This window comes from Lissotriton vulgaris, chromosome 3_1, assembly GCF_964263255.1.
Source record: "Lissotriton vulgaris chromosome 3_1, aLisVul1.2, whole genome shotgun sequence".
Taxonomy (NCBI): Eukaryota; Metazoa; Chordata; class Amphibia; order Caudata; family Salamandridae; genus Lissotriton; species Lissotriton vulgaris.
In genome coordinates, this window is record NC_141689.1 from 2,077,735,519 (window position 1) to 2,077,761,754 (window position 26,236).

At 43.7% G+C, this 26,236-nt stretch overlaps 1 protein-coding gene across 1 annotated transcript in view; it reads left to right on the top strand.

Moving 5' to 3' along the window:
• The window catches only part of DLC1 (DLC1 Rho GTPase activating protein), a 1,582,515-nt gene that overhangs the window by 520,846 nt on the left and 1,035,433 nt on the right, over positions 1 to 26,236 (top strand). The window contains exon 3 of the mRNA XM_086962607.1: positions 11,382 to 11,531. Within this exon, the coding sequence (XP_086818733.1) occupies positions 11,382 to 11,531 (150 nt within the window). The remainder of the gene's footprint in view (positions 1 to 11,381; positions 11,532 to 26,236) is intronic.

Here is a 26,236-nt window from a genome sequence, read left to right on the forward strand (position 1 = left end):
TCATGCGGATTTCTCAATAGGAGACGAATTCTGTATTTGCAAATACATTACAAATGTCCTTTTATAAAATTAGCCTTATTTTCTTCATAGTGAAAATGTTTTTCTTCGTAGAAAAACGCTATTGCTCACCTCTCCCTTAAACCCACTGCCACCCAAAAAATCTAACTGACATCTGTCTTGAGTTGGTGCACATCTCGCGTGTTTTCAAAGTTGGGCACTACCTGAAAAAGTTATGTGAATACCAACAAAAGTACTACGCTCATTCCCTCCTAGTTGTGGCATCATCAGCTGGCAATTCCCCAGAGAAGTGTGTATGGTCAAGCATGACTAAACAGCATTTAACTAAAGAACACAACATAATAAAACAGTGAATCCAATTTAGAAGAATAAAGAAAAATGTATCAAGCAAAAAGACACTCAAATTATAAAAATCGAGTAAAAGGATCAGGAGGCATGAATTTTTAAATGTAATGCATTTGTGTGTGGTGTGTGAGGCTCGGACAAATGGTTAAGTCAGCGAGAACTTGTAACTGCTAGTAGTCATGCACATTTATGTGGCTTGTGAGAATGAATACAGGTGCTCCTTGCAGTATTTACATACACTAACAGTATCAATCAATCCTCGTATGATGGGTGTGCTACCTTTTAGTTTCAGTTTGAAATCTTAATATAGAGCGTCAGGATAGCTTTACCATCCATCCTTTAAGTGTAGGTATGTTTCAAGCTGTGGTTGTTTGGAGTGGCATATTCTCTAGAATGTTTGAATGTTTAAGTGGTCGAATGGAGTTGTTTTATGAACACATTAATGATCACCTTGTGGTCTGAAGCTTGAAGAGCCTTGATTCTACAGCCCTCAAGACGACCAGATCGTTTTGTAATTTCTATGCGTGGGGGGAGGAGTTATAGAGATGACCTTCCAGAGTTTACTACCTGAACTGAGAATCAATGAACTCCCAGTCTTATATTTGTTAAAGTGTGGCACTTTAATTTGTGAAAAGGTGTTGGAGTGGATGTTTCTCCCTGGGAGAATCCTTGGTCTGTTTCCTGGGAGTACTCAGTGCGCTGTGATTAATATGCTTAAAGTGAGCCATCATAAAACTAGAAACCAGTGTGCAGGTGAAAGGGCAAGTACAATGTAATTTTAGGGTTTGAGATGTAGGGGCAGCCTGCCAGCTGGGGTCAGGTCCCAAAGTAATTTGTTTATTAGACATTTTGGATGTCCCATAAATATCCTGTTTGCATAAACCATGCAGTAGAGTAGAAAAACATGCCTGGACTTTGTTAGAATAACCTAGGTGAGGGAGAGGCATCTTTGGGTTCTAGGATATTATTAGAAGATTTCACTTCATAATATATTTAGGGTTTCACAGTGAGGTCCAATATATGATGTTTCCTAGACTGCTCATTGGGGAGCCTGCAGATGTAGGACAGGCACCACCCTTAATATGCAGGTGGTCAGTATTTAAAAATGAGGGTTGATGTTTATCCAAGCTGAGCTTTAAATGGTTAGCAGTCATCCAATGTTTGATAGAAATTGAGTGTTGCCAGCCTCCAGGATGTCAAGTGTGTGTCGTCTGCTGATTTGTAACAAACAACAATGGTTGACATTTCCAAGTTAGAGGTGTAATGTAGATGTTGAAAAGAAGGAGTGAGGCAGTTGAGCCTTAAGGAACACCAGGATTTAGGTTATGTGGGACAGAGGTGTATGTTGACTGGTTTTAGTTTGCCAAGAATGGGTCTATCAAACCAAGGATTTGTCCTTGAGTACATTCTAAAGTCTGGTCATTAACCTTGGGTGTTGAACAGCATTGTGTACATGTGCAGCAGATTGAAAGCAACCGTTCCTTTAGAATCATATTATGTTCTGAGTTTATCCATGGGTGAGACTAGGGTATAATCAGCCCTTTTCAATGATGGAAGCTGGTCTGTGCATCAGAGCAAAGGTTTTTTTATGTTTAATATATTCCAACATTCGAGTGCAGACTGTCTTTCTGTCAGTTTGACTAGGTCACATTCATGTATTCTTTTAAAATCAAGCCCTGGATTCCTTTAAAATGGGTTTAGTGATTGGATATTTAAGAGCTCTTAAATAATTAGTTCTTTGGAGGGATTTTTCGATTCTCTATGTTTAAAGATGAGATTGAGTGTGCTGATTGTTTCCTGGTCTATATGAATCACATGAAGTGAAAGGCCAACGCTCCATAATATATTTGTAAAGGAGTGGTTATGTCAGACAAAGCTTTCAGGTTCTTGAATTCTGAAACAATTCTGAAAAACATCTTTTCAAAATCTAATGCAAAGGTAATGAGTAAGCTATCATTCTGCATAGTCAACCGAAACAGTGAAAGTGTTGAATGAAAGGTAGGTCTTGAAATCGATGTGCCCAACATTTTATGCAGAGTTACTGCATATTATTAATTCTTCCTTACAGGTTTTTAACTTTATATTATTTCAAGCATTTAACGATTCCTTACAAAATAAACATTCCTTTAATGTACCAACATGCCAAAAATTACTATTGATCGAGCCTCATCATGAATTATTCACCAAAGATGATCATCAATTATTTTGTTTTCATACATATGTAACAAAAATCATATCATTGGTAATGGTCCCCTACTTTGTTTTAATGATCGAGCAACCTATAGCAAGCGCAAATCTCAATGATGTCAGTTTTTTCTGTTTAAATCATTATTACTGTGCCCCATAAGGCATGCACTTTAAGAAACACCACAAACACATAACGACCCACACACTGCACAGTGACACAGATGTGCAGCCCTGTGAGGCAAACTTTCACTGACCGACCTGTGCAAACATCGGATTCAACTGGTGGGTGTAGAATGCAGTTTTGGTACTTGTGTATTGCTACAAATAGCTTATTGGTACAGGTCTTTAGGAGCAAATGTTGGTGTAAAACTGTGTCAGTGCTTGAGCAAATGTTTTTAACATGTCACATGGCTGCATTCGGATGGGCTGTCCTTGGTCTGTTCAGAGCCCAGCACCTTTTTACGCACCTGTGGTGTGTAAAGTGAATTCAGTTAACCCAATATATCTCCAAATCAGCAGTGCCGGCTGGTGACCTTTAAAATTGGTGAGGCATAATCCTTGGTTAAAATTCCAATGAGCTACTTCTTGAAGGGTTCTTTCACACTTTCGTGCACTAAGGACCTCATTTAGAAAGATTTTGCGTAGGGCAGCACCACAAGTCATTTTGCTGTGTTGCTCTATGCCAAATCAAAAGGGCAGGAATGGATCATATGGACCCTTTCTGCCAGCGCCAGCGCACAATTTGGTGCCTAGTGCCAACACAGGTACCTTTGTTCTGCGTTGTTGGCAGGATTGTTTGTGCAAAAGAAGGATAACCTTCCTGCAAAAAAATGATCCATGGGGGTATTGCTGCGGTGACGCGCAGCGGTAGCGCCTGACTCGCGCCGGAGTCGAGCCAGAGTCTGCCCGTCTGCGCCCGTCCGCGCCAAGTACGCGCGGTACGCCGGGGGTTTATCTTTTTTGTGTATCACCGTATGCCCTTATCCGTTGGTTTGATAGGATGTTTGCTTATTCCAGTGCCTCGCTCCATGCCATCAGAGATACTCTCCCACGCTGCTCTGCCACGTCTTACCATCCGCTGTGTGGCCCGTGTCAGTGTGCTTGCAATAGATGGTCATTGGATCGGCCTGTAGGCATTCGCGAGCTCGCTGCTTCCCTCGCTCCACGAGCTCCTCCCGGTCTCCTTTCGGTGCCTGGTAGCCTGGGATCTGGTCTACGATTTTTAAATCTTAACACCAGATCTCTAGTGAAACACCATCTGTCTGTGGCTGATCTTATTTTGGATAAGACACCAGATCTGCTGGCTTTAACTGAAACCTGGCTGCAAGACACTGATGATGCTATAGTCAATCTTGCCTGTCCCCCGGGCTATTTATGTTTTAGATCTAACCGCCATTCTAGAGGTGGAGGTATCGCCCTATTTATCAAATCCGCCTTTACATGTACCTGGACGGTCCTGCAGATTGCTGGATGCGAGAGTGCGTTGTTTAAGGTTACCATTAGCCCTCAGTTCTCGCTGTCAGGGATGGTTGTTTACCGCCCCCCAGGCAGCGATGTAGCTTTTAGAGGTGCCTTTCCGGAGGCTGTGAGCCTATTGGCTAGTGGTTGTGCAATTTTTTCGATCTTGGGCGACCTAAACCTCCACTTCGATAGGTTAGAGTCTCTGGCCATCAGTGGTTTTTTGGCTGACCTAGAGGCCTTGCAGTTGATCCAGCTTGTCTCTCAGCCTACACACGTGGCCGGCCACACTCTTGATCCGTTTTTCACGACTCTCTCGGATGCCCAGATTGTGGCGGTCGATCCTGTGATATGGTCTGACCACTATCTGGTGTCTGCTTGGCTTCCCCTCCCTGCCAATCCCACCATTCCACCTCCTTTGCGGATACCTCGACGCCACTGGAACAAACTCAGGTTAGAGGACCTTCACCGCATTATGGTTGCTGAGCCTCTAGGTCCTCTGCTGAATGTTACCTCGGGCTATGACCAGTTCTGCAACTGGATTACCAGGGCGCTGGACTTCCTGGTACCTATCATCTCCAGTAAGTCCAGTCCCCGGCAGGCTAGCCCCTGGTATGACAGCGCGCTGCGTGCAATGAAGTCCTCTTGTAGACGGGCAGAAAGGGAGTGGCGTAAGTCGTATGATGCCGATAAGAAATCCATCTACCTGGCCTTAGTTAAGCTCTACCATCGAGCTATATGTAGGGCCCGGGCGGCGTTTTACGCAGCCGAATTCCGAAATAGCCCCAATCCTACCAAAACCATCTTTACAACCATAAAAGACCTGATGGCAAAGAGAGTTCCTCCACAGTTGGACAGTTCCACCTCCCACTGCGAAGCCCTAGCCACTTTCTTTCTGGACAAAGTTAAGAAAATCTACCAGGCGTTTCCGAGCACACTGCCACCAGTGATTCCCTGGAGCGGCTCTAGTAGCTGTCCATCGCTGCACTCCCTTCCCACTCTTTCTAATGAGGAGTTTGCTAAGTGGGCCCTGCGAGTCAAGTCTGGCTCGCCTGCAGACCCGGTAAGTTCTGCTCTTTTCAGGGATGTTGCTTTTCAGGGACGCACAGTAGTATGCTCTCTAATTAACCTCTCCCTGACTTCCGGCCTGGTCCCTGCCAAGTGGAAGCAAGCGGTGGTTTCCCCGATCCTAAAAAAACCATCTCTGGATCCGCTGAGACCAGAAAACTACCGCCCTATATCTTTGCTCCCGTGGCCGGCCAAGGTCATGGAGGCCCATGTAAATCTGGCCCTCACGGAGCATATGACCCAAGTTAATGTCCTGGATCCCACGCAGAATGGGTTTCGTGCTGGCCACAGCACTGAGACGGCCCTTCTGGCAATGGTTGAGCATTTGCGGACTGTGCTCGATGCAGGTCAAACGGCAGCGCTTATTTTATTAGACCTGAGCGCTGCCTTTGACACTGTTTCCCATCGCATCCTGCTACACCGCCTGCAGGACATTGGCATTTGTGGCTCAGCTCTGCAGTGGTTCCGCTCCTTCCTCAGTGATCGCTCCTTCTGCGTTGCCACCCCTCCATTTCAGTCCAAGTACCATCCTTTGGACCTGGGGGTCCCTCAGGGCTCCTCGCTGAGTCCTATGCTTTTCAACCTGTACGTGCAGCCGCTGGCTGAGGTCGCCAGGCAATGGGGCCTAACCATGGTCTCCTATGCTGACGACACTCAGTTGGCGGTTACGATCAGCGGGGATGCCAAGCAGGATGCCCTCAGGTTCCGAAGTGGTCTGAGAGAGGTGGCCAGCTGGATGAATAACAACTGTCTCCAGCTGAACGCGACAAAAACGGAGGTGATGATCGTTGGAAGGGAAGCGGATCACTGGGGGGACGGATGGTGGCCTCCGGAGCTGGGTTCAGCGCCGGCCCCTGTCCTGGAACTCAGGAATCTGGGAGTATGGCTTGACCACATGCTAAGCTTTGTGACTCACACGAAGAGAGTGGCGGCCTGCTGTTTTGGAGTATTACGCGGGCTAAGACCCCTGCTCAGATTTTTTGATGCTCCTACAAGACAGCTGGTCATTCAAGCAATGATTATCTCTCGGCTGGACTACGCCAGTTCACTCCTTTTAGGAGCGAACCAAGCCGAGATTCTTCGTTTACAGCGAGTCCAGAACACTGCGGCTAGGGCGGTGGTAGGTTTGCCCCGTACCTGCCCCACCTCTAACACTCTAAGGTCCCTGCACTGGCTCCCGATAAGCAAGCGAATCCAATTCAAGGCTCTTTGCCTGGTTTTTTAAAATTCTTAGAGAGTTGGCACCCGTGATTCTTAACGAACTGCTCTCTCCCTACGTTCCCACCCGCTCACTCCGATCCCTTGGACAAGCCTTGGTGGTTGTCCCCCGTTTTAGACTTAGTCGGATGGGGGGTCGCTCCTTCCGCGTGAAAGCTGCAACCCTCTGGAATGCGCTCCCCTTGGAAATCCGCCTCTTGAATGATTTAATATCCTTTCGTAGGGCTTTGAAAACCTTCCTGTTTTAAATGTTCCCTGTTCTTAATGCTTCTGCTTTTTGTTACTGGATTTAGTGTTGTGTTGTGTTTACCTTTCCCTGCGCCAGGACGCTCCTTCGCTGGAGCAGCTGTGCGCATTAAAATGCAAATAACATAACATAACATAACATAACATTGTTCTCATTTGAGAATGCAGCATACATGGAAAGAGGAAACAGGTAAGAGAAATGAAAACATGTCTCCTCGTTATGCCTGATCTGGGAAGGCATAAGGTTTTGGGGCTGCCCCAGGTTTACGGGACCTTGTACATCTGGGGCAGTGTCAAAATCCATGGGTGTTGTGTGGGAACACCCACGGCAATACCCATGGAACGCTTCCTTGACACAGAGTAAGACATGCAGCGCTCTAATCTGCCTTGGCTTACTCCATATCTATGAGGATAGGCAAGTCACGCAGGGTGGGTTTGCATTCCCTCATAAATATGATTGAGAGGCCTATATCACCATTTAGAAAAGTGACGCTCCAGTGGACAGGCGTTTTGTAAATAGACCCCTAAGTGTACTGTCTCACTTTGACTCTCTCAGTCTCACTCTGTCTAACTAATTCACACACTCACTCATTCTAATCTGCCCCAATCCGTCTCAGTTAGTCCCACTCGTTTTTACTCATTCTGAATTATTTCCTTTTACTGTGCCTCACACGAAGTAAGACTCAGTTACAATCAGTCATTCTCCCTCACTCACAGACATTCATTCTTACACATACTCGTCCTTACTGTCACTCATTGTCAATCACTATGACTTACTTCTTCACTGACTCTATTTCACTTTAATTCACACACATAGTCACACAGACATGCTCAAGTGCTGGTATGCAGCTGGCACATTCATGCACCTCTGTCAGAAATGAAACAATGTCACTAGCTGCCTCAGTTTGTTGCTGGACGGCAAGCGAGTCTACATTTTATTTTTTATTGTACCTCTTGATAAAATAAAAATGGGCCACAAAACAAGGAGGATGTTATTTAGCTGGTGAGCCCATAAAGAGAGCCGCCAGTGATCCAGGAATATCCATCCATCAAACCAATCCATCCACTCAATAATCCATCCTTTCACTTATCCTGTCCCTTTCATCCATCCATTTATCCATCCTTTCAATCATCAATCCATTATTTTGCTTATTCATCCAACCGTTTGCCCCATCTATCCATCCTTTCACTCCATCCATTCATCCATCCAGCTTCCTCCCTTTGGCTCATCCATCTATCCACCCTTTCACTCAGTCATCCATCATTACCCCATCTATCATCCATCATCCCATCCATCTATCCATCCATCCATCTATCCATCTACTCATACATCTCTCCATTTACCTTTCACTCGCCATCCATCCTTTCACTCACTCATCCAGCTATCCATCTATTCATCCATCCATTAATTCACCATTTGACTCATCCATCCATTTGTTCATACAGACATTCATCTATCCTGCCTTTCACTCATCCGCCCATTGTTCTCATCCATCTTTACATACATCCTTTTACTCATCCATCATTTCACATATCCATCCATATTTTCACTACCTCCGTTCATCAACTCATCCATTCTTTTACACTTCTACTCATCCCTCCATACATCCTGTCACTCATTCTATGATCCATACATCCTTTCACTCCTCTAGCCATTCATCCTTTCACCTATCCATCCATCCATCCTCCCTTTCTCTCAAACATCCTCTCTCTCTTACACTCTTCCATTTTTACACCCATCCTCTCACTCATTCATCCAACTATCCATCCATCCATTTATCCACCCATCCTTCCTTTCACTCACCTTTCCAAGATCATTATGAGCCTTTGTCTGCCAAGCTGCAGACAGAAGAGACCCATCAAGAACCCTACTCCCTCTGTAACTACTAAATCAAGGAGGCGGTTGGTGGGGAGGGGTGTGACGATGCCCCTGATGCAGAGGCTTAACTTCACACTTATCTCTTAGTCCACTAGTGCAGTTGTTGTCCACCGTTACTTCCTTCCTTCTCTTGAGCCTCTACAGTCAAGATAAGGAGCACTCTGTGCGCACAGCTCCATAATGTTTTTGGGAAAGTGAAACTAAATGCAGTATTAAACATGTGTTACTTCCAGGAGAACAGGCCCCTGCACCCTTCCTACAACCTGCTAAATCAAGGAGGCGGTTGGTGGGGAGGGGTGTGACGATGCCCCTGATGCAGAGGCTTAACTTCACACTTATCTCTTAGTCCACTAGTGCAGTTGTTGTCCACCGTTACTTCCTTCCTTCTCTTGAGCCTCTACAGTCAAGATAAGGAGCACTCTGTGCGCACAGCTCCATAATGTTTTTGGGAAAGTGAAACTAAATGCAGTATTAAACATGTGTTACTTCCAGGAGAACAGGCCCCTGCACCCTTCCTACAACCTGCCCCTCTGTCATAATCAAAAATTGTTGCCACCCACTCCCTCCTTGTTCTCATCAGCCTGCCCCACCCCAGCCATTGATTTGCATAGAGCTTTGTAACTCCTCCCAGGGACGCTGCTTATGCTCCCCAATAGGAACCTGATCCATGGCATTCTACTTGAGCAGTAGGACATCTGCAAAGTTCACTAGAGTTCACCTAGGAGATTCAGCACACTGCCCCAGAGCAATAATTTCTTTTCAGGTGCTCTGTGTTTATTTTCCCTGTTTTTGCCTGTTCCCTGAGGGTGGCAGGGCAACGCCCCTTTTGCCCAAGAACACCAGTCACCGCTGGAAATCAGTGCATGACATTTCAACAGCATTGCTTAGGACTCAAAGGAGCAAACACTGCTTACTGATTTGAAGCTGTTTCCTTTGAAAATCATCCTTTAACTCCAAGAATATATGTAGAGGGGGCACCTCGGCTAAGGCGTCGGAGTATCGCCTCACTGCCTTTCAGCACTGCAGTAAAGGAAAAATAAAATGATAACGCTGCATTACAGCCTGGGTGGAGAACATGCCCAGGCTTCGACTCCCTGTCTGAGTGTCAAACCACAGTGCTTAGACCAATCACAACATTGCATTGCAGCGTTGTGATTGGCTTAGGGGACCCTGGGTGCTTTCTGCTTCCTGTTTGTACAGAAGCCAGAAAGAAGATGGAGAGGATGGAGGAGAGGTGAAGGCCGGCCAGCTGGCAGGTAAGGTATATTTGTTTAAAGACCCCCTCCTTGTCCTCCTCCCTCCCGCCCCACTACAGCTTCCTGGGAGACAAGAAGAGGGGGATTAAAAAGAAAGAAATGAAAATATGACTTACCTGCCTGCCGCCGCCTCTCCTCTGTCTTTGTCTCTTTCTAGCAGTACAGAAGCACACAGGCTCCCTTAGCTAGTCACAATGCTGCTGTCACCAGCAAGACAGCAGCTTTGTGATGGGTCTGATGCGACCTCGTTAGGCACTAAGAGGGAGTGCGAGCCTGTGCATGATCTCTACCTAGACGGTGCAATAAAGCCAGGTGAAGAACATGCTAAGTGCGCATCACTGTTTGGCTGGCCCAAAACAGCTGGGCAAATCATCATGCACACTTAAGTGCACCAACCACTCCTCCCCCTGCTGGTTGTTACAACAGCCATGTCCCGCTACCCCCAAAACTGTCTTCAGCATGGAAAAATAAAAATAAAATTATAATAATATTGTGTTATTATCTTTTTTTTCCCTTTTTTGCACTGCTAAAAAGCAGTGGGGCGACTCTCCTCCGCATTAGTGGAGGAGAGGCCGCTGCGTCCAAGCACATAAAAAGGAGCTGCGGCTCTGTGCTGAGCCTGGCAGGTGATCATGATATAGCCGAAGTGTGACAATGTCTATTCCCGATCACACCAGTAATTGTATTTAAAATTCAATGACTGTGTTTCTCAATGTCCATGCCTTCCTTCAGGAATTCATCTTTCAAGCGTCATGTTGTGGTATTCAGTAATGCTGGATCTCTTTCCAAAGTCTAAAACTAATAGGATCTCCTTGAGGTTCATCGACCTAGCTCTGGCAGGGCTAGACTAGTCCTGGCTGACATCGGGCATTTCCCCGGGAGGTTGAAAGGGTGGGGGCAGGTTTTGCAGTTGTGGGGGCCACTTTTGATACTGTGAACCGGTTTTGCATTAGTGCTGCAATATCGCCCCCAGTAACAAAAACAGCAGTGCTTCATACTTCAACCTTCACTCCCCTACCCCCTTCACCCCAACCCCACCAGGGGTTGGTCTGACAAACTTGCCAGGGCTGCTTAGGGTTCCCAATCCGGCCTTAGCCCTCGTCTTGGTAGGCGCCAGATAATACTCTATTAGAAATCACCCAAGGGTCCCACAATCTATGGTTGGAGCAGAGAACTCTCCAGATGGGCCACAAGTGAGGGAGTGCTGCTAAGGGCCAGAGGACAAAAAGGGTTCCACAGCCCAGACCACACATAGGCATGGGAGCTGATATTTTGAGACTGTCCCCTAATAGATGACATGGGGAGCCTGCTCCTGATATCGGAGGGCTAGTCTTCCGTGGAGGATTTAGCTTGCACCTATCTGGGCCCCACCACTGCCCCCTCTGACAGGGGGCCCCCCGCACCACATGAAAAATAGGCGGAATAGATCACTGGCACACCAATGCCACCGTCAACTCCAATTCCAGGTTTAGATTTATTTTGGTTCTTGATTTTCATTTATGTTAAGTGTCGCTTACCTCACCTCGCTCCGTAGCATATATGCAAAACTACGGAAATATATTATATGACAGGTGTACTGTATCTCATTGTGCATGTCTGTCCTCTTATTCTAGTATTGCTCTATTATATCGTACAAACTTTCTATGCAATACTGTACATCACCTTCACCTTAATAAAATATGTTTCTAAAAATTTGTGTTATTCAGGAAGCAAGAGAAGGGAGGGATCGGTCTCGATTGGACTCCATGGTGCTGCTTATCATGAAACTGGACCAACTCGACCAGGATATCGAGAATGCCCTTGTCACCAACTCTCCGCCAACCTGCACACCAAAGTTTAAAAGAAGTTACAAACCTGTAAGACACTTTCATTTATTTACAATGACTTCTATTTATTTATATCTTTGCCTCTTTCAGAGAATCAGTTTGTCTTTCAGTGTAATTCTAGATGTGCAAAATTCTTTCTGCAGAGAGAGAACAAAACGTAATTAATCTGTTTCTTTCATTTTTTTTAAAAATTGTTACGGCATCGTGTCACGATTTGAAGAACAATTTCGGAATGGGCTGAAATTAATGTTTATGATAGTATAAAGAGGGTAATAGTTCACCTATTACATATCCAATTTCAAAATAATTTGCCTAAAAGAAAATTAAAATGTTTGTGAGAAATACCTACTTTGGTATAAAATAATTATTGAAGCACTTAACTTCTTCAATTTCGGAAGAACTTTTCTCAAGATGAGAACTAAAGAGTTGCATTTTTTTAAAGTGAGAGCAATCTCAACAGCTCCAAATTGATTGCAATGTATTATCCATTAATACTGAAATCGCTAAATACCGAACCATGGTGTAGTCTTACCCATGGAAATGAAGTGAGCTTGTGATATGACCCTAACACTCTAATACAATCTAACATTCCTTGTGGATGATGTTGGCAGACAAACTCCACAATGTAAAAAATATTCATAAACCTATGGAAAATGCGCCTTGCTGTTTAACCACTCCCATGCTCGTGATGGAACCGTTCCGTGACGAGCCTCTGGTGGGCTGTGCTGGTGACAGAACGGTTCCGTCACGTCCCGCTCGCCGCACCTGCGCGGCGCGATTTCTGCGCCTGCGCGGCGCATTCTATTGAGTGGCGGGGCCGTGACAGAACCATTCCGTCACAAGCACAGCTCACCCGCGTGCCGTGACTGAGCGGTTCCGTCACGAGCACGGGACCGCCGCGCAGCCCCCCCACCCCCTTAGCACTGCGGCGGAATAGCCGCCGTAGTGAAGGGGTTAATCTGCTTGGATGATTGTTGTTGTACAGTAAATCATTGTCATTCAAAAGATATAGGGCTCGATTCCGATGTGGTTTTGAAATTATTCCGACCGAATCGGTTTGGGAATGGATTTCGACTGACTCGGATTGGGAGAGTCTGACCGACCAATTACAATACATCCAGATCCTTCCAGATACGATTCAGTTGGACTTCCATTGACTTCAAAGGAAGCCTATGTCCCGACCGAATGCGTAGGCTCCCATTGAAGAAAGGGGAGGCTGGGCAAAACTGGGCACCATGTCTTGGGCCCCCAGGTGCCTGCCACACTGTGCATGACTGGTAAGGGTGGGCTCATGAGTACCCCCATGGGCCCGGGAGCAGGCGAGCCCACTACGGGCCAACAATGTCTGATTCCGACTGCCGATTCGAGTTGAACGACATGATTCAGAGCAGCTGTCCGAATCCAGCATCGTAATTGGTCGTTCGGAAATGCGTCCCGTAGAGACGTACAAGTCTGTTCTGCTGTTAGAAGGATATTCTTTATGTCATGGCTGCTGGCGGCTGAGCCAACCTCAGCATGCAGTGGTGGCAGAACGCACACAGCTTAAAAGATGCAAATTCAGGCTGAAAGTCTTTTGCCTTTCCAGACATTATGGGTTGCAGCTGCCTGACGTCGCATTACTTACCTGCACTTCCAGGTCCTGCTCGGGGATCTCAGTGTCCGTCTTCAGCTCCTCACATCAGGCTGCATTTCGCCTTGGGTATTGGTTGTCGTTTCGCCTTGGGAAGTAAAATCATGCTCTGCATTTCCTCACTACCGCTTCTGGAGAGAAAACAAAACCAACAAGATATCCCATAAAAACAGTGGACCACTGGATATACGGTGCAGATTGCTTTAACGAATAAATAAAACCATTAGAAATGATAAATAGAAAATGTATTTAATAAATTAACAGTTTAATAGGTCACTTTACCAGGCTTATTACACATGCTCTGGTCCTGCCCCTCACTGCACGCTTACTGGTGAGCGGTGTCGGCCTCCTTGGCTGCGGGAGTGGGTGGGGAACTGCAACACACATGGGAAACATACATACTAGGTCTCTAAAAAAAGGATGAAGCTGACAAGAGTTCCCACTAGATTTTGGGACCTTGGTTTGATAACGGCGAAAAGGCTCATCACTAAACGTTGGAAGAATAGTGAACCCCCCCAGGCGGCACATTGGTGCAGCTCCTTTGGCAATTGGGCAAGAGCAGAAAGCATAGGCTTGCACAGGGAAGGAACAGCTGGACTCCGTGCATATCCCATAGCCCAGACCTGGGATGACACCTTGGCCGCTTTTCATCGGGCATGCCTTCAGTGTGGAATCACTTAGGCGCACCCCTCCTGACTCAACTCTCGGCTATGACGCTAGCACCAGACATGGTTCAGCACTGGAGTCCTGCACTTTGACCCCAGCGTGGGTAAAGGCTCTGTCGGAGCAGACTAGACACGCCCACACAACACACCCAGGCAAATATGGCTCCCGCCGTACTAGAGTGGAGGGCGTTGTTGCTCCTTTGCCCCTCCCCGCCGCCCCACCCTGCCTCGCCCAACCCTCCTCCCCCTTGGACCACACCACCTGCGTGTCCCCCCCTGTTTCCCGGGACAGCCACATTATGCATTGGATATTCCACATTAGCGATAGCACAGCACGTATAACCAGCCTCTCTTTTGTTTCTTTGCTTTTGATTTTCCACATTTCATGAACTTCATGTACAGCAAGTAATGACATTACAGCAAACTGTTGTTGCCAACATATACCTTTGTATGATCGCGATTTTTTGAGATATGTCTACATTGTAAATTCTTTGATATGTTATGCAATCCATATAAGAAATGCAATAAAAGATATTCGATAAAAATAAATAAATAAATAAATAGGTCACTTTACAAAGTTTACCATTAAGGCTTTTTCTTTTTTTACTCAACCCAAGTTATGTCTTTATATACCTCAAAGGCTGAGTGGCCCCATGAGAACTGGTAACTATAAGCAATCAGGGGACAGCCACATCTTTATCGTGGTTCGACCCACTGAACTAACTTGTCTTGATTGACATCTATGTGGAAGGAAACTCTGGTCGAGCCATTGAGTTACAATTAACTGACATGAGGATCTGTAAAACAGGTAGTGTCGCACCCAGTTAAAGCCATGCCGGGTGCTGGCCTAAACAAGTGTTTCTGCAGCTTTCTAATGACTCCCCACGGCTGTTTCACCTGCTCTTCTACATGTAAAAAACAATGATGTAATATGGGTGTTTTTGAATCGTGTTAACTTCCTCACGTAGTGTTTGTTCTCAGTGGTTTGCTGTATGGTGTTAAGGATCCTGGACCTGAAATATACACGATTGGTTAGGTCTGATTACGTAGACACTTTAGCGCACCATTGGGAGCGTCCCATCCAACTGAGGGACAATATAATGACCTAAGGCCTATTAAAATAATAGCCACAGCAAACCTCCAGTCCCCCACACTCTTCGTGCCTCGCTTTTGATTGTCCTCATGGGGTCTCCGTAACGGGCAGGAGAGGCTCGAGCCTGAGATGCGACGAAAAAGTCTGAAAGCATTTACCTTAAATTTGTCACAGACGCCTCTTAGCCTCGTCCTGCCAGCGCACAATGCCTCGTTTAGCAAGCACAGCTCTGGTGTCCCCTGAAGATGAATTTGACATGATGCTGGCAGCAGTCAGGTTTAATATACTAAAGCCGTTATCCCATCAATAACTATTGCTGGCATACTTAATGTTCCCCAGTAGATTGAAAGTGGTAAAAGATGGCCAATTTAAAATCTTCCATTCTGAAATTAAAGCGGCTGAATTTTTGGCATGGTTAAAAGAAAGGAATTCACAGAATCATCCACACTCTCAGACACAGGCTGATAGGGAACTAGCGGTAGATTTGGTGGCTAAAGGCAGTAAGATATAAAGTATGTATGTGGACGCTGGAATTAGAGTAGAAGCACAGAGAATTGTACTGTATTGTAATGTAAATTTGTATATAGGTACAACTAAGTGTGCATTTTTTGGTTAGTAGGTAGGAAGGTAATAGGAGGGGGGGGGCGTGGGGCCCAAGCAGACACAGCTGTCACACATAGGTCCTACGGACCTATTTGCCTGTAGGGGGGGTGGGCTAGTCGGGGTGGGGGCTCAGGGCGGGGGACACGGGGGGGGTGAGGAACACAGAATAAATTGGAAGTATAGCAGACAGGAAATATTTTGGAACAAGAGGATTAATAAAATGGAAGAAATATATGTGCTGTATAAGGCTGTGGTCCCAATATGTAGTATGTCTTTTTTTGAAATGAGCAAAATTAAGGGCACATTTGTCAAAAACCCAGGATGAGTACTCGAATAATGACGTGGAATGTGTGTGGTCTTAACGATAAGGTAAAAAGACAGAAAGTGGCATTCTTGATCAAAAATCTAAGACTAGACTTCTTAATACTCCAAGAGACCCATATTCAGGCGTCCGAAATTAGGCTGCTAGACCAGTTAGGTCTCACTGTCATAGCACACTCTAGGCAGGGAACCAGGAACAGGGGGGTGGCTGTAATGGCAAGGCAAAAAGACATCACTACTAGAAAAAAATGGGAGGATGTTTGGGGTAGATGGGCTCTAGTAGAATGCTTGGTTGGAGAAGCATGGGTTACCCTTGGTTCTATCTACGGATCCACAGGAGATGATCTGGAAATCTTCGAAGAGATCGACATTGAGTTGGCGACCTGGGCTCCATTCATATTGATAGGAGGAGATTTTAATATCAATGGAGCAGGGGGATTGGGTTTGGGGCTAGGACCCCCAGTCAAATATAAGGGAAGGAAGAAAAGAGTTTTCAAAGCAATTTATAATTTAGCAAGAAATAATGGACTACTTGATGTATGGGATACCCTTAAGCCAGGCCAAGATGGTTTTACTTATTATTCAGCACCCCATAGAATAAGTGTAAGACTAGATTACTTTTTAATTAGTAGTCAAGGCATTGATGGTGCAGATATTGGGAGAATACCAAGGATCTTATCGGACCATAACCCCCTTATTGCCACCTTAAAGGGAATGACAGCTGTAAGGAATGTTTCGGAGTGGACATTTGAAAAGGCATTGTTAGTGGACGATGCATATATTCAACACATGAAGAGATGGATAACTGAATTCTTGAATATAAATAGGCATACAGCACCTGTAGGGATAGTGTGGGACTGCTTCAAGGCTGGTGTGAGGGGAGAGACTATTAGTTTTGGGGCCAGGAAAAGGAAACAGGAGAAAGAAAGAAGTGATGGGGTAAGGAGGGAACTACTGTTAGCAGAGGAGGAATTAAATAACAGGACAGATCAAACTAGTAATGGAGCTGCAACGGATCCGGCATATATTAAACTTGCAAAACTACGAATGGAAGCAGAAGAATATATAGCAGAGACGGCAGCTAAACAATATACGGTCAATAGAGAGAATTGTTACGAGATGAGTGAAAGAGTTGGCAAAATGTTAGCAGCCAGAACAAGACAGAAGGCATCATTTGGAGAGATAAAAGCAATAAAAGATAGCTCAGGGGGGATTGTAACTAATGTACAACAAATTAGGGAAGTCTTCAGGAGCTTTTACATGAATCTATACCTTGAAAGTGATATAAAAGATCCTGAAGATATAATGGAATATCTGAACCATTATGAAGGGAGTCAGCTGGAGGAAATAGAGAAACAGAGGATCGATAATCCATTAGATATAGAGGAAATAAAAGCAGCTCTGAAGAGTCTACCATCAGGAAAAGCGGCCGGTCCTGATAAGATCCCGTTAGAGTTCTACAAGGTGTTCTGGGAGGAGCTAGGAGGAGATATGCTTTATATTATGAAACAGGCACAAAAGGGATGCTCAATACCAAACACCTGGTCTGGGGCTGAAATTGTTGTTATCCTTAAGAAAGGAAAAGTACCAACAGATCCTGGGTCATATAGACCAGTTACTCTCATGAACACAGATACAAAGGTATACTCAAAGGCACTGGCAATAAGATTCGCCAGTGTAATAACACCTCTAGTTACCACCACCCAACATGGTTTTATACCGGGACGGGGGACTACGCATCACGTAAGGAAGCTAATAACCCTTATGGACAAAACTGAGGCCAGCGGGGATCCATTTGCGGTATTATTATTGGACGCTGAAAAAGCTTTTGACCGTGTATCATGGGTATATTTGTGGAGTGTTCTGGGAAAAATGGGATTTGGGAATGGCTTTCTGACAGCGATAAAGACACTGTATAGAGATCCAGTTGCGACAATTAGAATCAATGCGGGTTCAACGGAAAAAGTAAAAATTAATAGGGGCACCAGGCAGGGCTGTCCATGCTCCCCGCTACTGTTTGCAGTATATTTAGATCCGTTAACCCAGAGATTGGAGTCAAATATGAATATTCCCCCAATTTCCACACTCAGGGGGGATTGTAAGATCTTGGCTTATGCTGATGACGTGGCGGTTATAACACCATCACCCACAGAGGCTATAAGATACGTGGAACAGGAGGCAAAAGAATTCGGGAAGGTGTCTGGGTATTCTTTGAATACTGGAAAAACACAAATTATAAAAAATAATAAGGCTATATGTCAGGATTCACGGGTGGTGCAGACGGGAACTTATCTGGGCATAACTATAACCTCAGACTTAGAAAAGATAGTAGAATTAAACATTGACCCAATTGTACGAAAAGTAGGGGGAGAATTAGACAGATTGAACAATCTCCATCTTACACTGGTTGGAAGAGTGAACATTGTAAAAATGTTAATTATGCCGAAATTTTTATACCTCTTTCAAACAATTCCCCTATGGTTTGATAATTTGTGGTTTAAAAGGATTGAACGTATGACTAACAAATTTATCTGGTCCAAAGGCAAAACTAGGAGAGCAGCAAGACTCATGGCACTCCCACGGGAAAGAGGAGGATGGGCATTACCAGACTTTAAGCTCTATTACTGGGCCGCAGCCCTGCAATATATGGTAGGATTAATAGGTGGAGCAGAAGTGGAAGGAGAAGACCATTTGGGATCACTAGCAATATATGGCATATTGATGGGAGAAGAAACTAAAAATATTTTTTTGAAAAATTTTGATACGGCTTACTTTAAAAGAACACGCTTCAAGACTATTTTGGGTGCATACAATCTATGGAAGGCTTTCATGAAGAAATTTGGACTGGGGAAGTTCAATAGATACACGAGGATATATGAGAATATGTTATTTCCGGGAGATATATTCTCCGACTCAGTATACACAGAGTGGCATCGGAAAGGGATAATAAAATTGGGGGACCTTATGGTGCCACAATGGGTGAAACAATTTGCAACGTTACAGACAGAATTTAACTTGTCAACAAGTCACTTCTTCAAATATTTACAAGTAAGAAGCTTCCTACAAAATAAAAGAGGGGGACTAAGAGGATTTGAGAAAAACAACATACTAGAGATAATACATACTGGAGTAGATTGCACAATTAAAAGGTTTTACGCTGAGCTAAATGATCAAAGACCAGACGATATGGTTAAATGGGGGGAAACTTGGTCGGCGAAGCTGGGCATAGAACAGGAATGTTTTAATATATCACTAGAATTAGGGAAGAATATTTTATGCTCTGCGTCTTTACAGGCACAGCATTATAAGACCATGTATTGGCTATACTACACCCCGGCGAAACTAGCACAATGGGGGGCGACAACCGGAATAAACTGCCCTAGGTGCACGAGTATAGACGCAGATGCTATCCATATATTCGCAACATGTCCACGCTTAGTGACAATACTGAAGGAGATAGAAATGTTCTTACAAAGGGCATTAAAACTATCTACTAACTTAACATCTGCGACTATTCTGTTAGGGGTAGATGGAAGCAACGAAAGTGAGGTAGGAAACTACTTTATTTTTGTTGCCATGGCAGTTTATAGACTATGTATCGCCTCAGCATGGTTAGATCAATTGGCACCATCATTCCAGCAATGGTTAGCTAGGTTGTTGAGTATATATAATTTAGAAAGAGCGATCTACTCAAGGAGAGGAAAAAATGCGAGGAAATTAGGACTGAAAATATGGGAGCCAATAACGAAATGGAAGGAAGAAGGGTGAACTGTATATATAATGTATATAATTTGTATATAATGTATAATGTATATATTGTGTATAACTGGTATCAATATGTAAGTATAAGGAGAGTGACTTAATTCCGATAAGAATGGCTGTTGTAAATATTTAGATATGTCGAAGGATTTTTCTGTCTAGGTTATAACGAGCCATATGGCGGACATTCTTTATGATTATGTATCATTGTTTTTTTGTTTATAGATACTATCATTTGTTCCTCGCCCCCTTTGGGTTCCAGAGGGTGGAAAATATCTAAAAATCTGTCAATAAAAAGATTTTAATAAAAAAAAAAAAAAAACTATTGCTCCTCGGGCCTGCATCTCATGCCACCAAGGGATCGGCATTCCCAGTAAATCCCAAAGACACCAAATCGTTTTTCGATTCCCGTGCGTTTCATCAACAGCAAAGTTTTGACTGATTTTCTCCAACTGTTATACCAAGTTTTAAGTTGATTTTTAATCACAACTCAACCCTCAGCTAATGGTAACACCAGTGTGTACAGCAGCAGTCCTACGGAGTGAGGAGTTTTATTTTTTTTAGCATATTTTAGCATATTCTCCCTTCTTTTATATTTGATGTAAATGTTCTCAGTACTGGTACTGATTTACTTTGTTAGGAAACGTGCACTGTAAGTATTCTCTCTTTATCGCCCTTCTATTCTCTGTTCGCGAGATACTTGCACCATCTTGTCGTCAGAGGACAAACTATATCTGGTGCTGGTGTGCGCGCACGGTTGCGAGCAGCAGCATATGTTTCCAATTATCACGCCTGTGTCTAGGCATGATATTTGGAAACATATGCTGCTGCTGCGTGTAACAGACACCAATAGGCCATGGGTGGAGCAATGCACCCGCCTTCGGCCAATTGCATGCTGTCTTTGTAAAAAATGCAAAAACAACAGTTGATGGGCAGAATGCAGAACAATTTCATACATCCACCCCAGTACAGAGATCTGGGCCTAAATCCATAGTTTTTTTTGCTCACCACACCAGTTCAGACATGGCCATATGCACATCAGCCTTGACCCTTTGCCTCATGGGAACAGTCCAGCCCGACCTGCCAAGCCATGTCTTCTCTGGACCGGAATTAAGCATCCAAGGACCAGTTTCTGTCTATCAGCCGTCTTCAGCCAGGATAGCTTGACCAGTGGCGTGGAGAGCACGGGACTCATGTCTGAGCATACCCATCCCACTCGGGGTGACAAATGCAAAAACAACAGTTGATGGACAGAATGCAGAACAATGTCATACATTCACCCCAGTCTTTGTAAAAAAGACGCACGCAAAGACCAATAGCATGGCCCAAAGGGAAAAGCACACTCACAAGCGTGTGCAATTCCTAGGGCAGTTTCCAAACAGTCTACAAGAGATCTCTCGCTGTGCGACCAGTGCTGCGCACTGCAATGCTAGGCGCGAGACCTAAAAAGGATACTTCTGGCATCCTATGGGTAATGCACTATGCGCTTGAAACAAGAGTACAAAATTATTGAAATCATTGCTACTTATCTGATTGGTATTCTAGAACACCTCTGTTATGAAACCTTAAAGGAACATGTGATGTTCATTTCAATAGGGAATCCAGAGACACAATTATCGTTAATCATTCAGGACTGATCTGCAGGTATTATCACATTAAACCCCAAGCACTTCTGCTTACTATTTAAGGCTTATTAAGTGTTATATATGTTTTCCTGCATCATGACTTCGGATGGTTGTACATTACGTGCTTGAAGTAATGCTCTAAAATTTTACATATTTATATATATATATATATATATATATATATATATATATATTTCTTTTTATGATCATATTTCAGCCCCGCTGTATGAGTCTAAATTATGAAAGCCTAACCCATGCAAAAGGTATACCACTGTAATGCACATTTTGATATCTCTACAAGTACTATTGTGATATTAGATATTACACATTAGCATTTCTTTTCGCATCCTTAGATATTTGGTATCTTTGGTTGGACTCATTTCTGACTTTTAGACAGAAAAGGGGATTCATAATGGTACTGCAAGACCAAGGGGTATATATCTTACACAATACAAAACATGTTTAGATTCGCTCACTCTGATATATTTGTTTTCTTTAATACACGGGGAGAAATATAGATGGTTCCTTATAGACATATCTATCACAGCGCAGACATCAGGTGACCCTCTGTTTTTTCTTTCCAGTCGGTCAAGATTGACTTTGACTTTGTTGGGTCATCTTTGCCTGAGCTAAAGGGAGGCGCGAGATAGAACCCTAGCTGATGTGGCCCATATGATAGGCAATGTACAGAAAGAAAAACATGTATTGACTCTGAGAACAGATGCATTACAGGGACTGGAGGATGCAGGATCTAGTGAACAGATGCGAGGACCAGGAGCATGGGTTATGGGTGGCACTAGGTTCAGCTGCACTGATTATTCAAGTCACTACCCCGTCCGAAATTCTGTTAGGTCCTCCTGAAATATTTACAGGGGATTCCCAATTAACCATCAAAATTAGCATTTGTGTTGTCATTTCTAGGGGGTACAACAGCTACATGGTCTATTCCATCAGTAGTAGAAGGAAATGATCTATTGCTGTACAATTATGATAATTTATAACTGAATTAAAATGGTTGTTTGACTGCCACTCCTGTGGAAAAGTGTGTTTATTGTCTTGCCATTCACTCAGACATTTTTTCCACCATTTTGTGCTGTGCCCTTGTGACTGATTTTCTCTCTGTATCATGAACACTCTGGAGCTCAAACTTTTGACCTGTTGCATTCCTGCACAGACACTCTGTTCATGCTTTGACCTGACACTGATCGACCAGCCCCATGCTCAACCAGTCGGACATGGAGTTTCCCAGATGTTTATCGTCCTCACCGTTACCTGTGCTTATCAGAGTAACCTTTGTTTTTGACATGTAATCATGCTATGCCCTGAATTACCATCTAAATCAGATTAACCTCTGTGAACTATGTAATTATAAGGTTTTGCCTAAAACCCCAAAGGCTACTCACCTGCTGACCCTCCAGATTTTACATTTGTTTAGGAATGTAATTGGTACAACTCCCTTACATGCCTGGGGCAGGATAAAGAGTATATAAGTAGTGAAGTAAGACCATTCTAGCAGACTGCCTCATTCAGTTGCTAAGACTTCTGTGTGATGTAGTCTCACCTCATTTGAGGTTAATAAAAGTTTACTTTTATATTTCAGCTTCTATTGCAATTTCTTCTTTGTTGGTTTAAAAGGACCAAGTATCAGTGAGACCCCTGAGAAGGATTTTTGATTACTTCAGTTGGTGCTCCAACGTGGACCTCATCAGAGAAGTGGCTATCTGAGGGAGTGATCTTGTGAGGAGACAGAAATCTACTGAGTAGGACATGACAAGACTCTACTAAGGAGGTACTCTGTGCACAGAGATTCTGGGGATTCTCTGTCTCTGCAGCCCAGTATATTTCTGATTTTCCTGATTTTGATCCTCAACATGATATCACCCCTGACTGAGAACCTTTTTGGTGTGAGTTTTCTAAAAACAAAAAACAACTGTTAGGTCATTTAGAACTTGGCAGTTAGAATTTGGACAACCATTTGGTAATGATGAGATTTTTCTCTATCTGATTTTGTTGAACGGTGCACGTACGAAGAGTACTTTAAGCACTACTTTTGGTATAATATTGCATATTCTGCAATATTTTTGGCATGCCTGTTCCAAGCACACATCGAAGAATGTGTTGCTTTTTGGAGGTACCATAGTGAGATGTGAATTAAATTAGCCAGCTCCCTTGAGGGAATATCTAAATAGGTTTAGGTATAAAAACATATTTCTTCCTTGGTGATTCTGTATCCCCAAGGAATTCAAATATGACAAAAAAAACAAAAAAAGATCCTTTTTTCTGCGCAATTTTATGAATGGAGATATGCAGAGCAATTTTCTTTTGGTGTTCTGCCAGACAAAGCTAGTGAATTGAGTGTATTTTGGCTTCTTGGAAATAAAACAGTCTGTTGGGCTGTTTTTGCAGTCTTTTGGAATACTATTGAGAAGCGTTTATTGTAAATATGTCTTACAACTAGTATTTAAAAATGGTTTGGTTTAAGTACAGTCTGTGGGCTGTCCTTTGTTTCTGTCCTAATTGTTGATCTGTGGGTTAAATGTGTGTTTAAATGTCTATGTGGTTTGTGGTTTTCCAATCAGTGCAACTTCTGTAAGTAAATAGCAATTGCGCTATTTATGAAATAATGGCTATTAAACGTGCTGTATTGTGTGTCCTGAGTGTTTGACCCCTTTCTGTATGTCTGAAATGAGCTCAATGCGTGTGTTTGTGGTTTTTCTTGTTATTTTCAGTCTGTTATGCAAATTTGATTTAGTTAATATTAAATACAAATTAAATAAAAATCCCGAAATGAACCATATGATATGCTAAAATAGCTATATGTTGCTATTTAATTTATAGAGTAAGCAATTACGCACATGTACAAACTGTTAAATGCTTAAAAGATAAAATTAAAATTCACATTCAATAGGAATAAAAGGGCTCAAAAACGAAATTGTGTGTTTTGTAATAAATAAACAATTATAAAGCATTTTCCTTAGATACATTGTATTAGATATTAACAGGCAAACACATCATCTGAATAAATAGGATTTGGCTGTACTTCACACGCATTTTAAAACTAGAAATGTCTCAGTTTTAAATAGACTGCCACTGTGCTCACGTTTCAACACTGAGAAAAAGCTTTTACTGCTGCTAAGCAAACAGCTGTAGTTTTTGTAGCTTCTGTGCCAATTTCTTCTTTGTTGGTTTAAAAGGACCAAGTATCAGTGAGACCCCTGAGAAGGATTTTTGAATACTTCACTCCTTTAGCAGTTAGTAGATGCAGAGTTACTGAATTTACATCAGGGTACTGAAGACCTCTTTACATATATATTTTTCATTTCAATAGTTTAGTTGTGGAAGCCAATTAGCCAGAAAGCAAGCGTAGTTCATTATTTTACAGGGGTTTTAAGCTCTATTGGCCTGGTGGTACATCCTCCCCCCTCCAACTCCAGTAATGATTTAATAGACTGAGTGGTAAAATGATTCCATTGTCTTACCGAAATGTGTCAGGATATGGGGGGGGTCGCACCGACACTAAGATGCTGGTGTATAGAGAAAGGAAACCTGAGCAAGAGAAAAATACTGAAGAGCCTGAACCAATGCTGATAGGTAATTTAAAAGGGCTGTTGAGTTAGGAAGAATGCCAGAGTTGTGGGGATATGAGGCTGTGTTTGCATTATGGTAAGAAAGGTCGCTTTTTTGTGAGAGTACTCTGAAACCCAAAAGAAGAGGGGAGTCGGGAAACTAAAGACCTCAAGACCTGCAGAGTTGAGTGTTCCGGGTTGTTCTAGTCCAAAAGTCTAAAAATCCTTGGCACAAATTACTTCTCCTCATACATGTTATTTCTTCTTTTGCTCCCGGTCGACTTGGGGGGAAAATTCTATGCACCTGCATATTCTGATTCATTCTGGAGTAACTGGGTATTTTATGAATACAGCTTTAGCCGCTCAGTATAGTATACCTACCATATCCAAGGACATGGTTGATGAAGTTAATACTATTAATGGAAGCACTTTAAAGTCAGGACCCATTACCCATTCCACCGGGGATTTGTTGTTGCACATACAGAACACACACAAAGAAGTACTACCTTTAGATTTGATTCAGGCCCCGCAATTCCAATCAATACTTTAATTCTTTAGCTCGAGAAGCACAGCCCTGACTCTGATTGGGATACGCATACCTTGACATTCCGATCTGTCTTCTGTGTTCCATAGTGTTGGAATGGAGGCCTATCTGTACAAGGCCATGGTTGATGTGTGGGAGCCCTAGAATAAAGGGGTCTGAAAGTATGAGCTCTGGAGTTATAGTTAAGATTTTGGAAAGTAACACGGGGGCGATGGTAGGTATAGAGTTCGGAGCGGCCAGTAGAGATTGAGAGTAAAAGTAACTCAGGTCACGGGTGGATATGCCACCCACTACTCTGTGCAGATACCAATCGACGATATGGGTGACCACCCTCCGATCCCTGAAGTTGATGGTTACAACATCCCCCTGAATATCTTTGGGTCTGGGCCCCACCCAAGCTAATCTTCTCACAAAGGCTATTTCCCCATTGATATTAGGGGGCAGGGGTCTATTATTACATAGCCAATGAATAACTTTATTTTTAAGATCTGTGTGGCCTTCTGTCCTCCCTTCTCCCAGCTCTGGGACCCCAGTGAGGATAATGACGTAGGGGGCTGACTCTGGCAGTAAATCTATGTGTGGCCCGGCACTGTTGGGGACCTTAGCGGGGTGCATGCCCTCCTTGATGTTATATTATTAATTTTGGGCGCGTTTGTAGTACCCCCTAATCCTGCCTCCCTGGATGACTTTGGGGGGTGCTCTTTGTTAGCAGGTGCTGGTATTACATTAAGTGTAGATGATGGAGGTTCCCCTATAGTATCTGTAACTGTGACTGGTGAGCCACACGATGCACTTGGTGAGATATGTGGTGTCAATTTCTTTAGGGCCTCACTGTTTAATTGGGTTGCTTCCAATATTAGGGACATTTGTTCACCCAGCCTCCTGACTCTCTCTATGAGTGGTATTAGGAGAGATCTTACTAGTTGTTC